The sequence below is a fragment of the Leucoraja erinacea genome, chromosome 36 (genome assembly GCF_028641065.1).
Source record: "Leucoraja erinacea ecotype New England chromosome 36, Leri_hhj_1, whole genome shotgun sequence".
NCBI classification, from domain to species: domain Eukaryota; kingdom Metazoa; phylum Chordata; class Chondrichthyes; order Rajiformes; family Rajidae; genus Leucoraja; species Leucoraja erinaceus.
In genome coordinates, this window is record NC_073412.1 from 7,593,395 (window position 1) to 7,614,069 (window position 20,675).

Sequence of the window (20,675 nt, forward strand, 5' to 3'; positions counted from 1 at the left end):
GCTTCTCTCTGTCAACTATTGCCCTGCACTTATATTATCCAAATTCATCCAAACATAATAACAAATACAAGTGGCTTTATTGGTGGGTATTCACTTAAGTGGGGGCAGCTCGTTGGCAAGTGGAATGATTACATAACAAAATAACAGTTTTACAGCTGAAAAAGAACACAAAGTAAGAAAAGGCAATTGTGAAACATACACAAGGAACAGCAGATGCTAGAATGTCGAGTAAAACACAAAGTGCTGGAGGAACTCATCAGGTTGGGCAGCATCTAGAGACATTTCTATTGACTATTGACAGTTCAGGTCCAAATACCAATTTAGAATGGTCAAGGCTAGATTTATGAACCACTATATTATTCTATACGTATTTTAAAAATGAATTCCTGTACTTCCATGTTTACCATCACCTGAATTTCAATTCCACAACTAATCCTAAGAGACCAGAACTTGCATCTCTTATTGTCCACAAACCTGGCTGCTCATCCATTCAGTTATGCATTTTATCATGTCAGCTATTTGGACCAGGTTCAAGAACAATTACAAAAGAACAGCTCATACACTGATTAAATAGTCCTCATGTCCTAAAAGCACTCTGCCTCTGGAGAATATGTGCCTAGCCTTGAAGGGCAATGAGTTATAGAGGCAATGTATCAAAAAAAAATATTGATCATGTCAAATTATTTCATTTCACATCATCTGCTGGAAGTGGCCATTACATTGTTGAGTTGTTCTGCAAATGCTTGTCCCAACCCCATCACATCTCTTTACGTTTCTATCTCCTGCAGGTTAACCATCCTAACCCGTAAACTCTGCCCACTCTCTTCCACTGACCACAAGCTGATCGTTCAAAGCCGAACATCCAAATTTACTTCACGCTAAATTTTCCGACACAAATGTCATCAAAACCAATTATCATTACACGTACAATTTTAAGATTCAATTAACATTAATGCCTGGAAACGTCTAGATCTGGAAATTAAATTCATAATTAGAACATTTTGAGGCCAATGGGGAATTCCTAAGTTATCAGCGACATGGTCCTTTCATTAAACACTACCATTTTTGGGGTGGTTTTCTCAAAGCCACTGGTTCCACAGGAATGGTAAGCTTTCATGCATCTTTGACCATTATGCATGGTTGCCTAATCCAGGTGCTATTATCAGATGTAGACACAAAGTACTGGAGTAGCTCAGTGGGTCAGGCAGCATCTCGGAAGAAAAAGGATGTTTCGGGTCAGCACCCTTCTTCAGTAATCAGATGCTTGTGTGTTTCTACCCCAGTTTCTAATGTGACTTAAGATCCCGATTATTGTTTTTTTAGAATATGCAAAATTACATGAATGCAGATAATAAACAAGTTCACATTCGGTATTAAACTAACTATGCTAGACTAGATTGGATTCGATGGTTCTTTTCCCAGAGAGAATCTCTGAAGCACATTGCCCGCTGGTGTGCTGACAACCCATCCCTGAGAGGAATCTGGAGATTTCAGGCTGGGAGATCTCCTAGACTGGTTTGAATTGCCTTAGATGACTTTTTCCTCATTTGCCCGATGGAGCAAGTGTCCATCACCCTCTCTGCCCTACCAGACATCTCCGTATCACTATCAGCTGCGGTGACCGGCTGAATGTGCCAATCGATGCACGGCAGGATGCCTAGAAACCGGCGTAGAAAGACTCAACTGTTGTGTTGTACCACTGGAGAGATCAGACTTTGGTAAAAGTGACAGCACAGAAAAATCCTGCAACACCTCGTGTAAATCAATTATGCCGTGTCATAAGACTGAGCTCCCTTGCAGGGTTCAACTCTGCAAACAGTAAAGGGCTGCCATTGCAATATTCAGTAGTAGTATGTTATCAATAGGCATAATGTGGAACAGATTATTCATCCAGAGGTCACAGGTTTGCAGTGAAGAGCATAGTGCAAGTGTTTCTGAGCTGCAAGATCCCCGCTACGTCCTGCCCTTGCTCCCACTAGGGGCTGCTCCCCTCCTCGCTTGGTTTAATGAGCCCGTACTCCACCGCCCGCTTCAGGCAGTCCTTGGCAGTAGCCGACACTTTGGATTTCTTCTCGTCGCCGTCCTTGGCCAGCGTGGACATGATCTCCATCATCTCCGAGTCCATGAGCAGCGCGGCGAGCTCCCGGTCAGCGTTCATCAGGTTGAGGGTGATGGCGGCGCCGCGATGCTGCAGGTCCGCGTTGGGGCTCAGCACTAGCGCCTGCAGGATCTCCAGCCAGTGGCTGGTCTGCCGGGGGTGGAAGGAGAGACAAAGCGTAATAACAAAACAGAACGCTGCAACAACAAACAGAACGCTGCAAGGTACATCTCGCATAGTCCAGGTGGACATCTTTAGACTTTAGACATACAGCGTGGAAACAGGCCCTTCGGCCCACCGAGTCTGTGCCGACTAGTGACCACTCCGTATACTGACACTATCCTACACGATAGGGGCAATTTACAGAAGCCAATTAACCTACATCTTTGGAGTGTGGGAGGAAACCGGAGCACCCGGAGAAAACCCACGCAGTCACAGGGGGAACGTTCCAACATCACCGGCAGTCACGATAGAACCAGGGTCTCTGGCGCTGTAGGGCAGCAACTCTACCGTTGTGCCGTTTGTCTGATCGCCGGGGGGGGAAGGGTCTGCTGAGATCTAGTGAGCTGGTGTGCAGCAGTGAGCAGGGACGGTATGCAGAGGTTCAGTGAGCAGGGGAGAGTGCCGGAGGTACTTACCACCTGTGTCAGCTTGGTGCAGAGTTTTGGCTGCAGCGACGTCAGGAAGGCCACAGCGCCCGCAGCGGCACACCTCAACTTCTCCTCCTCCTCGCCACTGTACAGCACCAGGAGCTTCAGCCGATCCGAGCCCTCGGCCAGGAACATCTCCTGCACCTGAGACCACACACAAAGGGAGCGACAAAGAAGTCGGGCAGCAGCAAATAAATATTGCTTTCCCATCTAAACAAGGAGCAAGCGGGTTAACATAGAATTTCTGCGAACGGGTGATTGATGATCAGCATGGACTCAGTGGGCCAAAGGGCGTTTCATTGCTATACCTTTAGGTTTTGTTTAGAGATACAGCGCGGTGGAAACAGGCCCACCAGGCCAGCAATCCCCGCACATTAACACTATCCTACACCCACTAGGGATAATTTTACATTTACCAAGTCAATTAACCTACCAACCTGTACGTCTTTGGAGTGTGGGAGGAAACCGAGGCTCTCGGAGAAAAACCCACGCAGGTCACGGGGAGAACGTACAAACTCCGTAAAGACAGCGCCCGTAGTCGGGATCGAACCCGGGTCTCCGGCGCTGCGTTCACTGTAAGGCAGGAACTCCACCGCTGCGCCACCGTGACAATCAATCCATTCCATCACATGTTTACAGACAGAAGAAAATGCTATTCCCCTCCATGCTTTACTAAAAGGATGATGACCTGGGTGTCACTCAGTCATTGAAGGTAGGCATGCAGGGTGCAGCAGGCAGTAAAGAAAGCGAATGGTATGTTAGCTTTCATTGCAAAAGGCTGGAGTAACTCAGTGTTTCTGCATTTATACAGGATTTCTGGGCAACACCTGGACAAGTGACGTTTCCTGTCAGGAGCATTTTCAGACTCAATTTTTGGGTCTCGACCCGAAACGTCACCCGTTCCTTCTCTCTCAGATGTTGCCTGTCCCGCTGAGTTACTCTTTTTGTGTCTATCTTACTCAATATTTTAGCTAGTTACTAAACCCCCCCCCCCCCAAAAAAAAATGCAGATGCTGGAAATGAAAACAGAAGATACTGAAGTTACTCAGAAGGTCAGACAGCCTCTGTGGAGAGAGAAATCAGTCAGCATTTCAGATGGACAACATTCCCTGTTCCAATGTGAGGGTCATAAACCTTATATGTTACCGGTTTCTTAATCCACAGATGATGCACACATGGGACTGCTCTCACCCCAACCATGGACTGTTTACCCTCCTACCATCCGGGAGGCGCTACAGGTCTCTCCGTTGCCGAACCAGCAGGTCGAGGAACAGCTTCTTTCCGGCGGCTGTCACTCTACTCAACAACGTACCTCGGTGACTGCCAATCACCACCACCCCCCCCCCCCCCCCCTCGGACACTTATTATTATTTATTCAAATCGTTTGCTATGTCGCTCTTCCAGGGAGATGCTAAATGCATTTCGTTGTCTCTGTACTGTACACTGACAATGACAATTAAATTGAATCTGAATCTGAATCTGAATGTTTGATCAACTGAGCATCTCCTGCAGGTAAAGACAAGGAACGGCAGCTGCTGGCTTACCAAGGAAAGACACAAAGTGCTGGAGTACCTAGCGGGTCAGGCAGCATCCCTTGAGAACATGAATAGGTGACGTTTCAGGTCCGGACCTTTCTTAACCCTTACCCTAGCTTCAGGTCTGAAGAAGAATCCCAACCCGAAACGTCATCCATCCATGTTCACCAGAGATGCTGCCTGACCCGCTGAGTTACTCCAAATGATAAAGTATTATTCATTCATTTGTGTATCACCAGCATGTTCTCTCTGTATTCTGCTGGTTAGTTTTGATTAGAAAATTCAATGCAATTCAGGTCAGTTCTCATTGCTTCATCAATTGTATCACCATTGCGATTGCAACATCCATAGCCTTGCACTTTCACTGGGACAATGGACTGAGCCAGGCACTGGTCTGGTAGGTCTGGCTGTTCCAGTTACACCCTCCCCCCCTCCTGCATGAGTTCAGCCAAGTCAGTGGGGACAGTACCAGGGGAAAGAGAAACTCCAGACGCTGGAATCATCAACAAAATAACAATAGACAATAGCTGCAGGAGTAGGCCATTCGGCCCTTCAAGCCAGCACCGCCATTCAATGTGATCATGGCTGATCATCCCCAATCAGTACCCCGTTCCTGCCTTCTCCCCATATCCCCTGACTCCGCTATTTCTAAGAGCCCTATCTAGCTCTCTCTTGAAAGCATCCAGAGAACCGGCCTCCACCGCCCTCCGAGGCAGAGAATTCCACAGACGGAATTGGCTCCAAAGTCTGATTGGCTTGGAAGACCAGTCCAAAGTCAACCACGTTGGAATGGGGGCACAAGAAACTGCAGACACTGGAATCCTGAACAAAACACAAAGTGCTGGAGGAACTCAGGGGTCAGACTGCATCTGTGGGGGGAATGGACAGATGATGTTTTGGGTCAGGACCCTTCTTCACACTGAGTACCTGTAACCGGAACGTCCCATGTGACTGCAGTACGTACCATGATGGGCCATTTACCTGCAGAAAGGGTCGACGGAGCCGTTAATCCCGTTGTTATGACACATCGACAACACCAGAGAGACCCCAGAGGCCACTCACCTTTTCACTCAGGACCATGTTACACATGCACTCTGTCGCTGCCAGTCGGATCATCTCGTGGTCTTCAAACATGTAGCTCTCAATCATTGGCACTGCTTTTTCCTTAATTATCTTCTGCCTAAACAAGAAGTCAAAAGATGAATCAGCCTTGACTAATCGAAGAACCCTCATCTAAATCAGAACATAGTGGGTTCAGGAATCATTCCAGTGTCCAAGTAGAAGTTGTCAGAAGACACCAGCGTGTTTCTGATGGTTTACCACAGCAGGTGAGTGGCGACATGGATGCAGTCAGATGATGTTATTAAGGTTCAAGTGGCAGTAAGTGATAGCACGATTGCAACCTGGTCAAATGAAACACCAGCCTGAACTAAGATGGATTCGGGTTTCAAATGGCTCTTTAACAAGATTTAAAAGACATTTTGGCAGGAACACGGATAGGAAAAGTTTGGAAGGATATGGGCTAAACACTGGCTGGTGGGACTCACATATAAGTGTATGTGAGTCCCCTAATTTGAGGAAGGAGATTCTTGCTATTGAGGGAGTGCAGCGTAGGTTTACAAGGTTTATTCCAGGGTTGGCGGGTCTGTCAAATGCTGATAGAATGCAGCAGCTGTGCTTGTACACTCTGCAGTTTAGAAGGATGAGAGGGTGTCTCATTGAAACATATAAGATTGTTAAGGGCTTAGACACGCTAGAGGCAGGAAACATGTTCGCGATGTTGGGGGAGTCCAGAAGCAGGGGCCACACACAGTTTAAGAATAAGGAGTAAGCCATTTAGAACGGAGACGAGGAAACACTTTTTCTCACAGAGAGTGGTGAGTCTGTGGAATTCTCTGCCTCAGAGAATTCCAGACTCACCACTCTCTGTGAGAAAAGCTGTTTCCTCGTCTCCAAGGGCGGTGGAGGCAGGTTCTCTGGATGCTTTCAAGAGAGAGCTGGATAGGGCTCTTAAAAATAGCGGAGTCAGGGGATATGGGTAGAAGGCAGGAACGGGGTACTGATTGGGGATGATCAGCCATGATCACATTGAATGGCGGTGCTGGCTCAAAGGGCCAAATGGCCTACTCCTGTACCTATTGTCTATAAGGGCGGCACGCTGGCGCAGCGGTAGAGGTGTTGTCTTACAGCGCTAGAGACTCAGGTTCGATCCTGACTACAGGTGCTCGTCCGTGTGGAGTTTCTGAGGGAGACACTCACCTCAACCTCTCACTGATTCCAGCCAAGTTGGTCAACGCCATCAGCGACTCAAAGTTCTGCAGCCCCGTACACTCAAGGTGCAAGAGGCTAACGAGGGGTCGGATAACCTCGTAAACCTGGCAACGCAGAGACCAAAAGGAGACAGTTTATTCTGTGACCATTTCCAATGCCTCAGCCGCCAACCTCGGCACAGTACCTTCCATTGCACCAGTGTGACATGCTTGACACTAGCTTAGACATGTATGCGATAAGGGGAGTCAGAACACTTGATACACTATTAGAGTCAATGGATTCATACAGCATGGAAACAGCCCCTTCAGCCCACCTTGCCCATGCCAACAAGGATGCCCCATCTACACTAGGTCTCACTTGCCTGCGTTTAGCCCATTTTCTTCCAAGCCATTTCTAGCTAAGCACGTTCATGTGTCTTTTAAATGTTGTTATAGCATTTGCCCCAACTACCTCCGCTGACAGTCATTCCATATGCCCAGTTAGACAAAAATGCTGGAGAAACTCAGCAGGTGAGGCAGCATCTATGGAGCAATTTCCTTCGCTCCTGCCTCACCTGCTGAGTTTCTCCAGCATTTTTGTCTACATTCGATTTTCCAGCATCTGCAGTTCCTTCTTAAACATTCCATATGCCCATCACCCTCTGAGTGAAAAAGTTTCACCTCAGTTTCCTATTAAATCTTACTCCTTCCATCTTAAATCTTAAATGCCCGCTGGTTCTTGATTCCCTTTCGCTGGGTAAAAAACTCCGCACGTTCGCCCTGTCTATTCCCCTCATAATCTTACACATCCTCTGTAAGATCACCCCTCAGCCTCCCGCCCTCCAGGGTATAAAGACCTAGCCTGCCCAACCTCTCCCTGTAGAATGGGGTTGAGGGGGAATAGTAGATCAGCCATGATTGAATGGCAGAATCGACTCAATGGGCTGCGTGGCCCACTTTTGCTCCTGTGGATTATGAATTTATGACTCGGATGTGCGGCAACAGACTTTGGCAGGGGTAGTCCAGGTGCACTTATGCTGAATATTTAAAGTTGAGAAAAGTGCAATTAATTGTGAAAAATGTAAAACAAGAGATACAACCCTTTGGAAGTAAATCCTCTGCACTTACTCTTTCTCCAGGAAAAGCAATCTCTGGATTTGAAGTGATTGTGATCTTTGCCAGTGCCTGGGCAGCCTTGGTCTTGCCAACCTCAGTGCCCTCTGAGGCCAGAGGGAGCAATGCCTGTGAGAATACAATACAATACAATGGCATTTATTGTCATTTGAACCTCAAATGAAGTTCAAACAAAATCTGTTTTCCGCAGTCATACAACAAGAAGGAACAAGACACACACAATTAACACAATGTACACAAACACCCATCACAGTGAATCTCCTCCTCACTGTGATGGAAGGAAAAGTCATTGTCTCTCCCCTGTTTTCCATTCTTCTCCTGATGTTAAAGCCCCCGGCGGGCGATGGCAAGTCCCGCGCCGGGCGATGTAAGGCCCCGCTCCAAGTTGTTTTCAACCCCGCAATTCGAGTAGGAGAAGTTGCCGTTGCGGGAGCTCCGGAAAGCGGTCTCCCACCAGGGACCCGCGAGCTCCCAATGTCACCGTCCACCGGGCCTGCAGCCGGAGTCTCCGGAGTCTCCGAAGCTCCGAACCAACAATACAGTTCCAGCAATTCACAGCGACAGAGGTGACGCTATCATTAGCCACAGATCTTGGGAACTTGCCTGGGGGCCATTCCACTGATGTTTCCATTGAGTCCAAAGCTAGGGACAAGCTAGTCTAATCAATCTGATTAGATGAGTAAATGGTACCTGCACTTACAGTGAGCTTCGAGGGGAATAACAGTGTTTGATTTGCTTTAGACTTTGGCGATAGGTCGCGGAAACAGGCCCTTCGGCCCACCGAGCCCGCGCCAACCAGCGGTCACCCTGTACTCCAACACGATCCTACACACTGTGAACAATTTATAATTTTTACCAAAGCCAATTAACCCACAAACCTTTACCCACACGGTCACAGGGAGACAGTACAAACTCTGTACAGACAGCAGCCGAGGGAACAATTCTACCGTTACGCCACTGTGATTTATGTGAAAGCAAAATAAAGACATGAAGGAGAAATCAATGGAATATATATTTTAAACCTGAAATAGGGAGATGCGGAGATACCATTGTGCAGCATAAACCCTGACATGGACCAAATGGGATGAGGCTCATTTCTATGCTGGAATTTCTATCTTATTGTCAATTAAACACTTATCAATAGACAATGGACAATAGGTGCAGGAGAAGGCCATTCGGCCCTTCGAGGCAGCACCGCCATTCAACGTGATCATGGCTGATCACATATCAAGACTGACAAAAGTGCTGGAGAAACTCAGCGGGTGCAGCAGCATCTATGGAGCGAAGGAAATAGGCAACTTTTCGGGCTGATGAAGGGTTTCGGCCAAAAAATGTAGCCCTTGCGGTCTCCTCCCCTTCTCAGCTCTCCCTCAGCCCTTGGGCTCCTCCTCTTCCTTTCTCCTTTCTCCTTTCCGCCCACCCCCACCCTACATCAGTCTGAAGAAGGGTTTTGACCAAAAAACACAGCCACATATCAAGACTACTGTTGGCGGTAGATTCCAGTCACATTGGAGTAACCTTCACTAACTTGTCGACACATCGTTGGGATGTGTGGGCAGTTCGTTGTCTGATATTCCAGGGCTGTGGCTCCTTGTGGCCTTGCTTCCCAACACCAGAGGGCGCATTCGGAAGTGAAAATCAACTGTTGCCAGACAGCCCGTTGCATTCCCACCGTCACCTTCACCGTCCTCATCCCGACAGTCCCACAGAATAAAAGCCGGCTCACTCACCTTCCCTCCTCCCTGGGCTACCACAACTCCACGGTCCTCTGGGGCCTCCACCAGAGCCAGGAACACCCTGGAATACAGAGAGGGTTGGAGCCATCAGTCTCGCCGGGCTGTATGTTCTGCTGTTTCATGGTGCCTCTTGCATGCGGGCTCAGCAGACTATTTCTGGACAATTGCTAATCAGGGATGTACTTGGGTGTGGCAATACTCTAATGGACTGTTTGTAAGAAAATAATTTCGCTATGTGTATGTACTTCACTCGTGTAATGAGAAAGCACCAGCGATCGATTGCTCTCCCCATCCGCTGCAGAGGTTCAGAGAATAAGGCATAAAATAGGTGCAGGAGGAGGCCACTCGGCCCTTCGAGCCAGCACAGCCATTTATTGTGATCATGGCTGATCGTCCCCAATCAATAACCCGTGCCTGCCTTCTCCCCACATCCCTTGATTCCACTAGCCCCTAGAGCTCTATCTAACTCTCTTAAATCTATCCAGTGATTTGGCCTTCACTGCCCTCTGTGGCAGGGAATTCCACAAATTCACAACTCTCTGGGGTGAAGAAGTTTTTTCTCACCTCAGTCTTAAATGGCCTTCCCTTTATACAAAGACTGTGGACCCTGGTTCTGGAGTATCTTGGTCAAGTTTGGCCTCAAATACCTCATAGGACCCAATGGGCCAAATGTCAATTATCTGGCCATGAAACAGCAATCGATACATTGCCCTGTGTGTCAATGTATGGAGCCACTGCTGATCATACTCACCGAGCAATCATCTCCTTGCAAGAATCGGTCAGAGCCGGGCTGTCTCTCTTCGCCATGCATACCAGTGCGGACACCACGCCTGTCTTCAGCAGCTTCCCAATCCGTTTCCCCACATACTTGCGTTTATCCTACATTTCAGAAAATGTCACCGCAATGTTGAATCTGCTTTCAATTTTCTAGGCAACCGCAGTTATAAAGAAAAATAATCCTAACACTATTATACACATGATATGTAGGATGTTTGATTTTACAATGTGAAAAATTATGGTTTAGTTTAGTAAGTAAGTAAACTAAAGTAAACTAATTATGGTTTAGTTTTGTAAGTAAGTTGGCCAAGTATTCACATACAAGGAATTTGCCTTGGTGCTCCACCCACAAGTAACAACATGACATACAGTGACAGTAACACTAAACATTAATAATAATAAAACGTTAATGATAAAACACCATTGATCAAACATGTGAACCAACAAAATACCAGATCAAAGGGAGGCTACAGATTTTTGGCTGTTGAGTAGAGCAACTACTCGTGGATAAAAACTGTGGCAGTTTAGTTTAGAGATACAGCGTGGAAACAGGCCCTTCGACCTACCAACCAGAAATCACCATACACTACACTATACTACGTACACTGGGGCCAAGTCTGTAGTTAGCCTGTATTTCCTCTAACTACCCATATCAAATCACTCAGAATACACTTGTTACAATTCTTTCATTTAATCAAATATTTACTTATAATTTAACTAATGGAATATATATATATATATATTGTATCCTCTGTTGTGCTGCAGCAAAGCAAGAATTTCATTGTCCTATCTGGGACACATGACAAAAAACTCTCTTGACTTGACTTGAAATGGCAGAGCAAATATATATCAGCGAGACCAAGTGCACGCTCGGCGATTGTTTAACTGAACACCTCAGTCTGAAGAAGGTTCTCGATCTTGTTACCCATTCCTTCTCTGCAGAGATGCTGCATGTCCCGCTGAGTTACTCCAGCATTTTCTGTCTATCTGCAGTATACCAGCATCTGCAGTTCCTTACACATATTATATTTTTTATTTTGACATGAATGTTATCGTCTAAGCAGATAACCACCACACACCACACCACACTCACACCGGAGACGAGAACAGCACCGAATCAATTGTTAAACTCACTGCAGTTTGAACATGTTGTTAGAAACAAGAATCAAAGTGTTGGATTGACTCACCAGTTCAGGCAGCATCTCTGGAGAACATGGATGTGCGATGTTTTGCATCGGGACCCTTCTTCAGACGCCGACCTTCTCCGGATTGTGTCTGAAGAAGAGTCCCAACCTGAAACATCATCTACTCCTGTCCTCCATAGATGCTGCCCGACCTGCTGAGTTACTCCTGCCCTTTGTAACATTTATTTTCAGCTTGCGTCTGCGTCGACAAAACATGCTGTCAGCTGCATTTCAGATGTGGTGGAGATAACAATCATAAGCTCAGAAGGTAGAGAATATTTGGAGTTCAGAACCCCAAAGAGCTGTGGGCGCTCAATTCTCACAGAGAGTGGTGAGTCCGTGGAATTCTCTGCCTCAGAGGGCGGTGGAGGCCGGTTCTCTGGATGCTTTCAAGAGAGAGCTAGATAAGGCTCTTAAAGATAGCGGAGTCAAGGGATATGGGGAGAAGGCAGGAACGGGGTACTGATTGGAGACGATCAGCCATAATCACATTGAATGGCGGTGCTGATTCAAAGGGCCGAATGGCCTACTCCTGCACCTATTGTCTATTGTCTCAAGTGTCGAGTGTACTCAAGGCTAAGATTACAGACTTCTAGACGGAGGGAATTGGTAGGTGCTGGGTTCAGAAAAGAAAGTGGCACTGAAGCACAGGGTCAGCAGTGTGGAAGCACCGGGGGATAAATGGTGATGGAGTTTGCAGATGCCTCTAGCTCTGAGACACGCTGCCCGAGCTGCGTCACTCTGTGCAAACACGGCACGATCGCCCTCGACCTTCGGGACGCACTGAAGCCCGGTGCAGCCAACGCCGAGACTCTGGGGGGGGGGGGGGGGGGGGGGGGGAGGAGAGCACCAGTCTAGGGTCAAGTCAAGTTTATACGTCACGTACACATAGAAACATAGAAAATAGGTGCAGGAGTAGGCCATTCGGCCCTTCGAGCCTGCACCGCCATTCAATATGATCATGGCTGATCATCCAACTCAGTATCCTGTACCTGCCTTCTCTCCATACCCCCTGATCCCTTTAGCCACAAGGGCCACATCTAACTCCCTCTTAAATATAGCCAATGAACTGTGGCCTCAACTACCTTCTGTGGCAGAGAGTTCCACAGATTCACCACTCTCTGTGTGAAAAATGTTTTCCTCATCTCGGTCCTAAAAGATTTCCCCCTTATCCTTAAACTGTGACTTACGAGATGTGCAGTGAAATGAAAAGTGGCGATGTATGGACTTCCCACAGCCGGATAGTGGGGGGCAGGGTGTGGTGGAAACGCCCCTCAAAACAAGGGAAGGGATATCACCCCAGGGGGCTACATGAGTGGTAAGGGTGGGGGGGGTAAAATTGTGACAACACTATGTAACGACTAATTGAATGTATGTACAGCCGTCGGGAGAATTTTTGCACAGTTCCTGTTTTGTACATATTCTTTTACTTTCAATAAAGTTTATTTTTGAATTTTTTTGAAAAGATTGCGCCCTACCTTGTGGTGCTCCTCCGGGACATGCTGCTTGGCGTACTTGGCTAGTTCCAGCATCTGTGGATCGGGAGTTTCCTTGTCGTAGCTGTTGGTGCAGTTGACAAGGGTGGAGGCCACTGCAAAGAGGGCGGTTTTATCTTCCGACTGGAGAGGGAGAAAGGCGAGAGATCACATCACATCACACCCCCACGTGTGCGTCCAGTCCCCAACGGCACTGGCAACCAGCAGGTAGTTGTCGAGCCCCAGCGAGCCATACATCACGAAACAAGCCCTCGGCCCAACCTGCCCAAGATACCCATCTAAGCCAGTCTCACGCCCACCTTTGTCCCGGTCCCACTCCCATCTATTGAAACCTGTCCTATCCATGGACCAGTCCAGACGATTTTTTTTTTTTTTTGTTGAAAATATTTTTTATTGGAGATAGGTACATAACCTATTACATCATTACTGTCTTACATTTTTAAATTGATAATATTGTCAGTTATTATTACATTGTCTCCAATACTTTTTGCCTTTTTCTTCATTAAAAAACTAGCTCACCACTGTAAAGGAAGAAAAGATCAAAAACAAAGCACAAAAACAAAAAAAAAAAAAAAAAAAAGGAAAAAGGAAAAAGATTTAAATGGACTAAAAATAAAAAACATCGTCTCCACACACCAATGCCCGACTAGACAAAGACCCTTTAAGTAATCAGGAGACCATGGGTTTGTCCAACGGTTTTCTTTCCTCCAAACCCGATTGGGTCCCGTGGGCCCCAAAATTTTAGAATTAATTTTTTTCTCTGGCCTGGTTGGGCAGCACCCTGGCACTAACTAACACCTAGAATAGCCAAAGGCTTGGATAGAGTGGATGTGGAGAGGATGTTTCCACTAGTGGGAGAGTCGAGAACCACAGGCCGTAACCTCAGAATAAAAGGACGTACCTTTAGAAAGGCGATGAGCAGGAATTTCTTTGGTCAGAGGGTGGTGAATCTGTGGAATCAATTGCCAAAGATGGCTGTGGAGGCTAGGTTAATGGATACTTTTAAGGCGGAGATTGACAGATTCTTGACGAGGAAGGGTGTCAGAGGTTATGGGGAGAAGGCAGGAGAATGGGGTTGAGAGGGAGAGATAAATCAGCCATGATTGAATGGCAGAGTAGACTTGATGGGCCAAATTTTTTTCCACAGAGAGTGGTGAATTTGTGGAATTCTCTGCCACAGAAGGTAGTTGAGGCCACAGTTCATTGGCTATATTTAAGAGGGAGTTAGATGTGGCCCTTGTGGCTAAAGGAATCAGGGGGTATGGAGAGAAGGTAGGTACAGGATACTGAGTTGGATGATCAGCCATGATCATATTGAATGGCAGTGCAGGCTCAAAGGTCCGAATGGCCTACTCCTGCACCTATTTTCTAGGTTTCTATGTTTCTAAATGGCCTCTTTCTGCTCCTATCACTTATGGACGGACCTACCTGCAAAGGTTTGGCTGGAGGTGACTACAGACTACACCCCTGCTCTGCCTGACCAAAGGTATCAAGCACCTCAGGTTAATGTTCAACAAGTCACAATCCACTGGAACAATCCAAAGGGGATAACTGCAGAACCACGCGTGCACACTAGGTCTCTGTGTCCACCACTCCACTAGGGACCATATAACCATACAATTACAGCACGGACTACATCTCGACCCTTCTAGTCCGTGCCGACACATAGGTATCAGTCCCATATACCTGCGCTCAGACACCCTCCATTCCCTTCCCATCCATATAACTATCCAATTTTTTTTAATGATAAAACAACCTGTCCACACCTTCCAAGCTCGAACACATCCAAACTCTCTGAGTAACTGTTCCCCCTCATGTTACCCCTAAACTTCAGTGCCTTAATTCTATGTCATCCCCTTGTGTCTTCCACTCCAGTCGGGACGTACCTTTGCCAGTTCAAACATGGCTTGCATTGCAGGCTGATCAGCCACAAAGTCCTCCTTGACGTCAGCGTCGAAGGTCAGGTAGGCCAGGCCCTCCGTGGCCCAGCGCCGTGTGCTGGACTGAATCGAGTCATTGCACAGCCACCTGGGCAAGGTAAAAACACCAGCGAGATCAGAGGCTGCCTTCAGTATCGCCCACCCCCACCTTGATGAATGAAGTACAAGTCAAACTCTCCCTTGTCAAGTTTGTGGTCAGGATGGTTCGAGTGGCCTGTGTTGAGGTCGCAGTCTCCGCTACAAGCGTGGGTTCGATTCCCACTCCTGACAATCAAATATTTCTCGGTGAGAAAAGGTTTAGTGGGATAAAGGGTTTAAGAAGGAACTGCAGATGCTGGAAAATCGAAGGTAGTCAAAAATGCTGGTGAAACTCAGCGGGTGCAGCAGCATCTATGGAGCGAAGGAAATAGGCAACGTTTCGGGCCGAAACCCTTAATGCCCCTGTCTGTCCCACTTAGGAAACCTGAATGGAAACCTCTGGAGACTTTGCGCCCCACCCGAGGTTTCCGTGCGGTTCCCGGAGGTTTTTGTTAGTCTCCCTACCTGTTTCCACCACCTGCAACCTCAGGCAACCGCACGGAGACCTTGGGTGGGGTGCAAAGTCTCCCAGAGGTTTCCGTACAGGTTTCCTAAGTGGGACAGGGGCATAAGGGTTTCGGCCCGAAACGTTGCCCATTTCCTTCGCTCCATAAATGCTGCTGCACCTGCTGAGTTTCACCAGCATTTTTGTCTACCTAGTGGGATAAAGGGGACTGTGTGTGGGCAAACGGGACTGGCTGGCTTGTATGCGGCATCTTGGTTAACATGGGTAAGTTGTGTCGAAGGGCCCGTTTCTATGCTCTATGATTAGAGAGAGGCTGTGGGGAAAGTTGACCAACGAATATTGAACATGCAACAGTACAGCAGAGGAACAGCCCTTCGGCCCACCATGCCTGTGCCGACCACAATGCTAATTTAAACTAATCCCGTCTGCCTGCAGGTGGTCTGTCTTCCTCTATCCCCCATGTGTCTGTCTAAAGATTGCTGTTCTATCCACTTCCCGCCCCTCCCCTGGCAGTGCATTCCAGGCACCTACAACTCTCTCTGTATGAAGAACTGACTCGCAAATCTTAAAAAATGTTCCCCTCTCTTACGGAAACTTAGACCTTTACAGACTTTAATATTTTTTCAAAATGCCTAACTCCTCCGTCTTAATATCGACCTGTCCCAGAACATCAGTGTACTCCTCCCTAATCTCACTATCTTTAAAGCGGTTGGGAGTTGAGGAGGAATTTCTTTAGCCAGAGGGTGGTGAATCTGTAGAATCCATTGCCATAGATAGCGGTTGAGGCCAAGTCATTGGGTATTTTTAAAGCGGAGATTGGTGGGTTCGTGATAAGTAAGGGCGTCAAAGGTTACGCGGAGAAGGGAGGAGAATGGGGTTGAACAGCAGAAATAGATCAGCCATGAACGAATGGCGGAGTAGACACAATGGGCCGAATGGCCTCGTTACGCTCCGATGTCGGATGACCTTATGAACGCGGCCTTCACTGTGTCAGTGGCCAACTCACCTGCGGCACTGCTTGGCCAGCTTGCAGGTTGAGCCTTCGGCAAACTGCTTCATGCTGCAGTCCGTGCCCCCTGCTGACCCCACCTTGCACAGACCCTGAGAACAGGAAACAGATTGTTATCCACACGCTGAGCTGCAGCGACCGGTCAACAGAAAGTGTCGTCGCCAAACAACCTCGACTCTGACAACTTGCATTCGCTTTCCAAACACACTTTATTCACTTTATTCAGTCTGAGGAAGGGTTTCGGCCTGAAACGTCGCCTATTTCCTTCGCTCCATAGATGCTGCTGCACCCGCTGAGTTTCTCCAGCAATTTTGTGTACCTTCGATCTTCCAGCATCTGCAGTTCCTTCTTGAACACTTTATTTAGTGTACAGGAAGGAACTGCAGATGCTGGTTTACACCAAAGATAAGACACAAAATTCTGGAGTAACTCAGCGGGACAGGCAGCGTCTCTGGAGAAAAGGAATGGGTGACGTTTCAGGTCAAGGCACTTCTTCAGACTGTGCTGTACAGTTATAGCTAGCTGCACATCAAAGGATACCTATGAAGAATCTTGCATTGTACATCAAAGCCTATCTAAGCTGAGGCTTTCTAAAGCACTGGTCAAACCACATTTGCAGTATTGCGAGGAGTTTCGGGTCCCATATCTGAGGAGGGATGTGTTGGCGCTGGAGAGGGCCCAGTGGTGCTGTACGATAATGATCGCAGGAATGATTGAGTTAACATATGATGAACGTTTGACGGCACTGGGCTTCTATTCGCTGGAGTTTAGAAGGATGAGAAGCGACCTTCATTGAAACTTACAGAATAACGAAAGGCCTGGATAGAGTGAATGTGGAGGGGATGTTTCCACTAGTGGGAGTGTCCAGGACTAGAGGTCACAGCCTCAGAATAAAAGGACGTACCTTTAGAAAGGAGATGAGGAGGAATTTCTTTAGTCAGTGGGTGGTGAATCTGTGGGAGTCCATAGATATTTTTAAGGGGGAGAGTGGCAGATTCGTGATTAGTAAAGTTGTCAGGGGTCATGGGGAGAAGGCAGGAGAATGGGGTTGAGAGGGAAAGATAGATCAGCCATGATTGAATGGCAGAGTAGATTTGATGGGCCGAATGGCCTACTTCTGCTCCTAGAACTTATGAAGAGCCTTGTGCTGCACAACAAATTAGTCCTTGCGCTGTACAGCCATCTTAACGTTCATCATACTGCAGCTTCCGCAAAGGCCAGGGCAGGCAGTGTCAGGTCCTCTGTGTACGAAAGTTTAGCCACACACAGAATGGCCCTTAATAATCATCCTGGCCACACACTCATCTCCCTGCTACCTTCAGGTAGAAGGTACAGGAGCCTGAAGACTGCAGCAACCAGGTTCAGGAATAGCTACTTCCCCACAGCCATCAGGCTATTAAACTTGGCTCGGACAAAACTCTGAACATTAATAGCCCATTATCTGTTATTTGCACTTTATCAGTTTATATATTCATGTGTGTATATATTTATATTATGGTATATGGACACACTGATCTGTTCTGTAGTAAATGCCTACTATGTTCTGTGTGCTGAAGCTAAGCAAGAATTTCATTGTCCTATCAGGGACACATGACAATAAACTCACTTGAACTAATCAGGGCCAAGATATAACGACCTTTGCTCCACATACATACAGTTTTCCATCAGGATTCCTGAACTTCCTCCCCCTGAACCAGCCGCCACCTACCACCAGCGCTCGGATCTTGATGTGGTCACTCTCGTTCTTCTTGTAGATGTCCTTCAGTAGGGTCACCCCATTGGCAGTGATGAAGGAGGCCCGCTTGGATTTGCCCGCGGCGTGGATCAGCGCCTCCACGGCGACCAGCTGGTCCACCTCCCTCTCCGAGCTGCACAGGGCGATCATGCACTCCAGCACGCCGCTCATCTCCAGCACACGGTTCCCGACCTCCGAGGGGCCCTGCAGCAGGGTGGAGACCGTCTGGATAGCCTGCAGCTTGCCGTCCATTCCCGGAGACTCAAAGTGGCCCCTGCGCACAGGGAGAACCCATGTTAAACATAAAAATGCCTGCACCAGGTACAGCAACTATGTCTTGTCTTTCTGCTGACTGGTAAGCATGCAACAAAAACTTTCCACTGATCCGTGGTTAGCGTTGCCAACTTTCTCACTCCCAAATAAGGGAAAAACGGTCAAAATAAGGGACAAATTCCCGACTCGGCCGTGCCTGGGTGAATGATGAGTCGGCCCAGGCCTCGACACGTCGCACGCAAAGTCTTGCACCCCATCCAACTCCTGAACCGATATTAGGCCGTGAGAAGGAGGGGTGGGGGTGTAATAATAACAATAATATATTTAATTGTCATTGCACATAGGTGCAACGAGATTTGGTATGCAGCTTCCATCCGATAGTCATAATTTAAACTAATAAAATTTAGATACCCTGAGAAACATGATTTATATATTTTTTAAAAGAACAGTAAAACAGTAAGCGAAGGTCCGAAGGTCGGACAGGTGGCCGGGCTGCCGAGCGACTGACGGGGCCACGGGCGAGGCACTGCTGCTGCTGCTGCTGCTGCACTCCATGGGCTGCACTACGCTGGGACGGGTGAGGCAGGGGCCGGACGCGGCGCTCTGACCCGACAGTCCCCTCGACCCGAGTAGCAGCAGTCAAATACAGGACAAGGGCGTTCCCGTACGGGACAAACCGGTTTAGCCCAATATACGGGATGTCCCGGCTAATACGGGGCAGTTGACAACCCCAACCTCAGTACACGTGACAATAAACTAAACTCAACTCGAGGAAGAGAGAGAGCGAGAAAGAGAGAGAAAGAGAGAGAGACAGAGACAGAGAGTGAGAGACCCAAAGAGAGAGATAGAAAGAGAGAGACAGAGAGACGGAGAGAGAGAGGAGAGACGGAGAGAGACGGAGGTGGGGAGAGAGGGAGACGGAGGGGGAGAGAAGGGGACGGGAGGGAGGAGACGAGGGGGGAGGGGGGGGGAGGGGGGGGGGGGAGGGGGGGGGGGAGGGGGGGGGGGAGGGGGAGGGGGGGGGGGGGGAGGGGGAGGGGGAGGGGGGGAGGGAGAGGGAGAGGGAGAGGGAGAGGGAGAGGGAGAGGGAGAGGGGGAGGGGGAGGGAGAGGGGGAGGGAGAGGGAGAGGGAGAGCATGGAACGGAGCATCTAGTTTGGGAGTCTAGTCTCGGGCAAATAAACAAATAAATCTCTCAGCAGCTTCTAGCAATCATTTTTTTAAATTTCCTCTCCTTAAGCTGCTGCCTTTCATTATTAACTACCCTGGGTGTCAGTTAAGCTGCAGTTAAATCACCCACACGATTGCGGTTTATATAAAGTCTTAGAGATGCACACAATACAGGCCCTTCGGCCCTCCTAGTCCATGCTGACCAAGTCGTCCCATTGGCCTGCGTTTGGCCCAAATCCCTCTAAATCGTTCTTATACATGTATATGTCCAAATGTGTTTTAAATGTTGTTACTGTATCAGCCTCAACTACCTCTGGCAGCTCATCACCTCTCACCTCCCCTCTCACCTTAAACCTATTCCCTCTAGTTCTTGATTCCCCTATTCTGGGTAAGACTCATTCTCCCATTCCCTTGTGATTTTATACACCTATAAGCTCACCCCACAGCCTCCTGCGCTACAAGGAATAAAGTCCCAGTCTGCCCAGCATCCCCCTAGTGATAAGGAGCATCAGTCCTGGCAGCATCCTTGTAAATTGTTCTTAGGATAGGATAGAACTAGGATATGGGTGATCACAGGTTGGCACGGACGTCGTGGGCCGAAGGGCCTGTTTCCACTCTGTAACACTAAACTAAAGGAATCATTGAGCAGGAAATGGAAGTGGGATTCGTAGCTGAATATATATATATATTCCATGTACCAGAACGCTAATCACGATCTCAGTGTATACAATGCAATTTGAGTGGAACTAAACATCACATAGAAATTAGGTGCAGTGTATAGGCCATTCGGCCCTTCGAGCCTGCACCGCCATTCAATATGATCATGGCTGGAACTTATCCCGTACCTGCCTTCTCTCCATACCCCCTGATCCCTTAGCAGAAGAGCAGCCAATGAACTGGCCTCAACTACCCTCTGTGAAGAGTTCCATTCACCACTCTCTGTGTGAAAAAAGTTCTTCTCATCTCGGTTTTAAAGGATTTCCCCCTTATCCTTAAGCTGTGACCCCTTGTCCTGGACTTCCCTAACATCGGGAACAATCTTCCTGCATCTAGCCTGTCCAACCCCTTAAGAATGTTGTAAGTTTCTATAAGATCCCCTCTCAATCTTCTAAATTCTAGAGAGTATAAACCAAGTCTATCCAGTCT

The 20,675-nt window shown here is 47.9% G+C and overlaps 1 protein-coding gene across 1 annotated transcript in view; it reads right to left on the reverse strand.

The window, feature by feature from the left end:
* Positions 1 to 60: 60 nt before the first annotated feature.
* The window catches only part of LOC129713517 (protein unc-45 homolog A-like), a 35,824-nt gene continuing 15,209 nt past the window's right edge, over positions 61 to 20,675 (reverse strand). The window contains exons 10-20 of the mRNA XM_055662596.1: positions 18,061 to 18,361; positions 16,350 to 16,444; positions 14,746 to 14,887; positions 12,842 to 12,982; positions 10,154 to 10,281; positions 9,397 to 9,463; positions 7,661 to 7,774; positions 6,543 to 6,658; positions 5,346 to 5,463; positions 2,737 to 2,892; positions 61 to 2,248 (exon numbers count right to left, since the gene is read on the reverse strand). Of these exons, the coding sequence (XP_055518571.1) occupies positions 1,976 to 2,248; positions 2,737 to 2,892; positions 5,346 to 5,463; positions 6,543 to 6,658; positions 7,661 to 7,774; positions 9,397 to 9,463; positions 10,154 to 10,281; positions 12,842 to 12,982; positions 14,746 to 14,887; positions 16,350 to 16,444; positions 18,061 to 18,361 (1,651 nt within the window). The 3' untranslated portion in view covers positions 61 to 1,975. The remainder of the gene's footprint in view (positions 2,249 to 2,736; positions 2,893 to 5,345; positions 5,464 to 6,542; positions 6,659 to 7,660; positions 7,775 to 9,396; positions 9,464 to 10,153; positions 10,282 to 12,841; positions 12,983 to 14,745; positions 14,888 to 16,349; positions 16,445 to 18,060; positions 18,362 to 20,675) is intronic.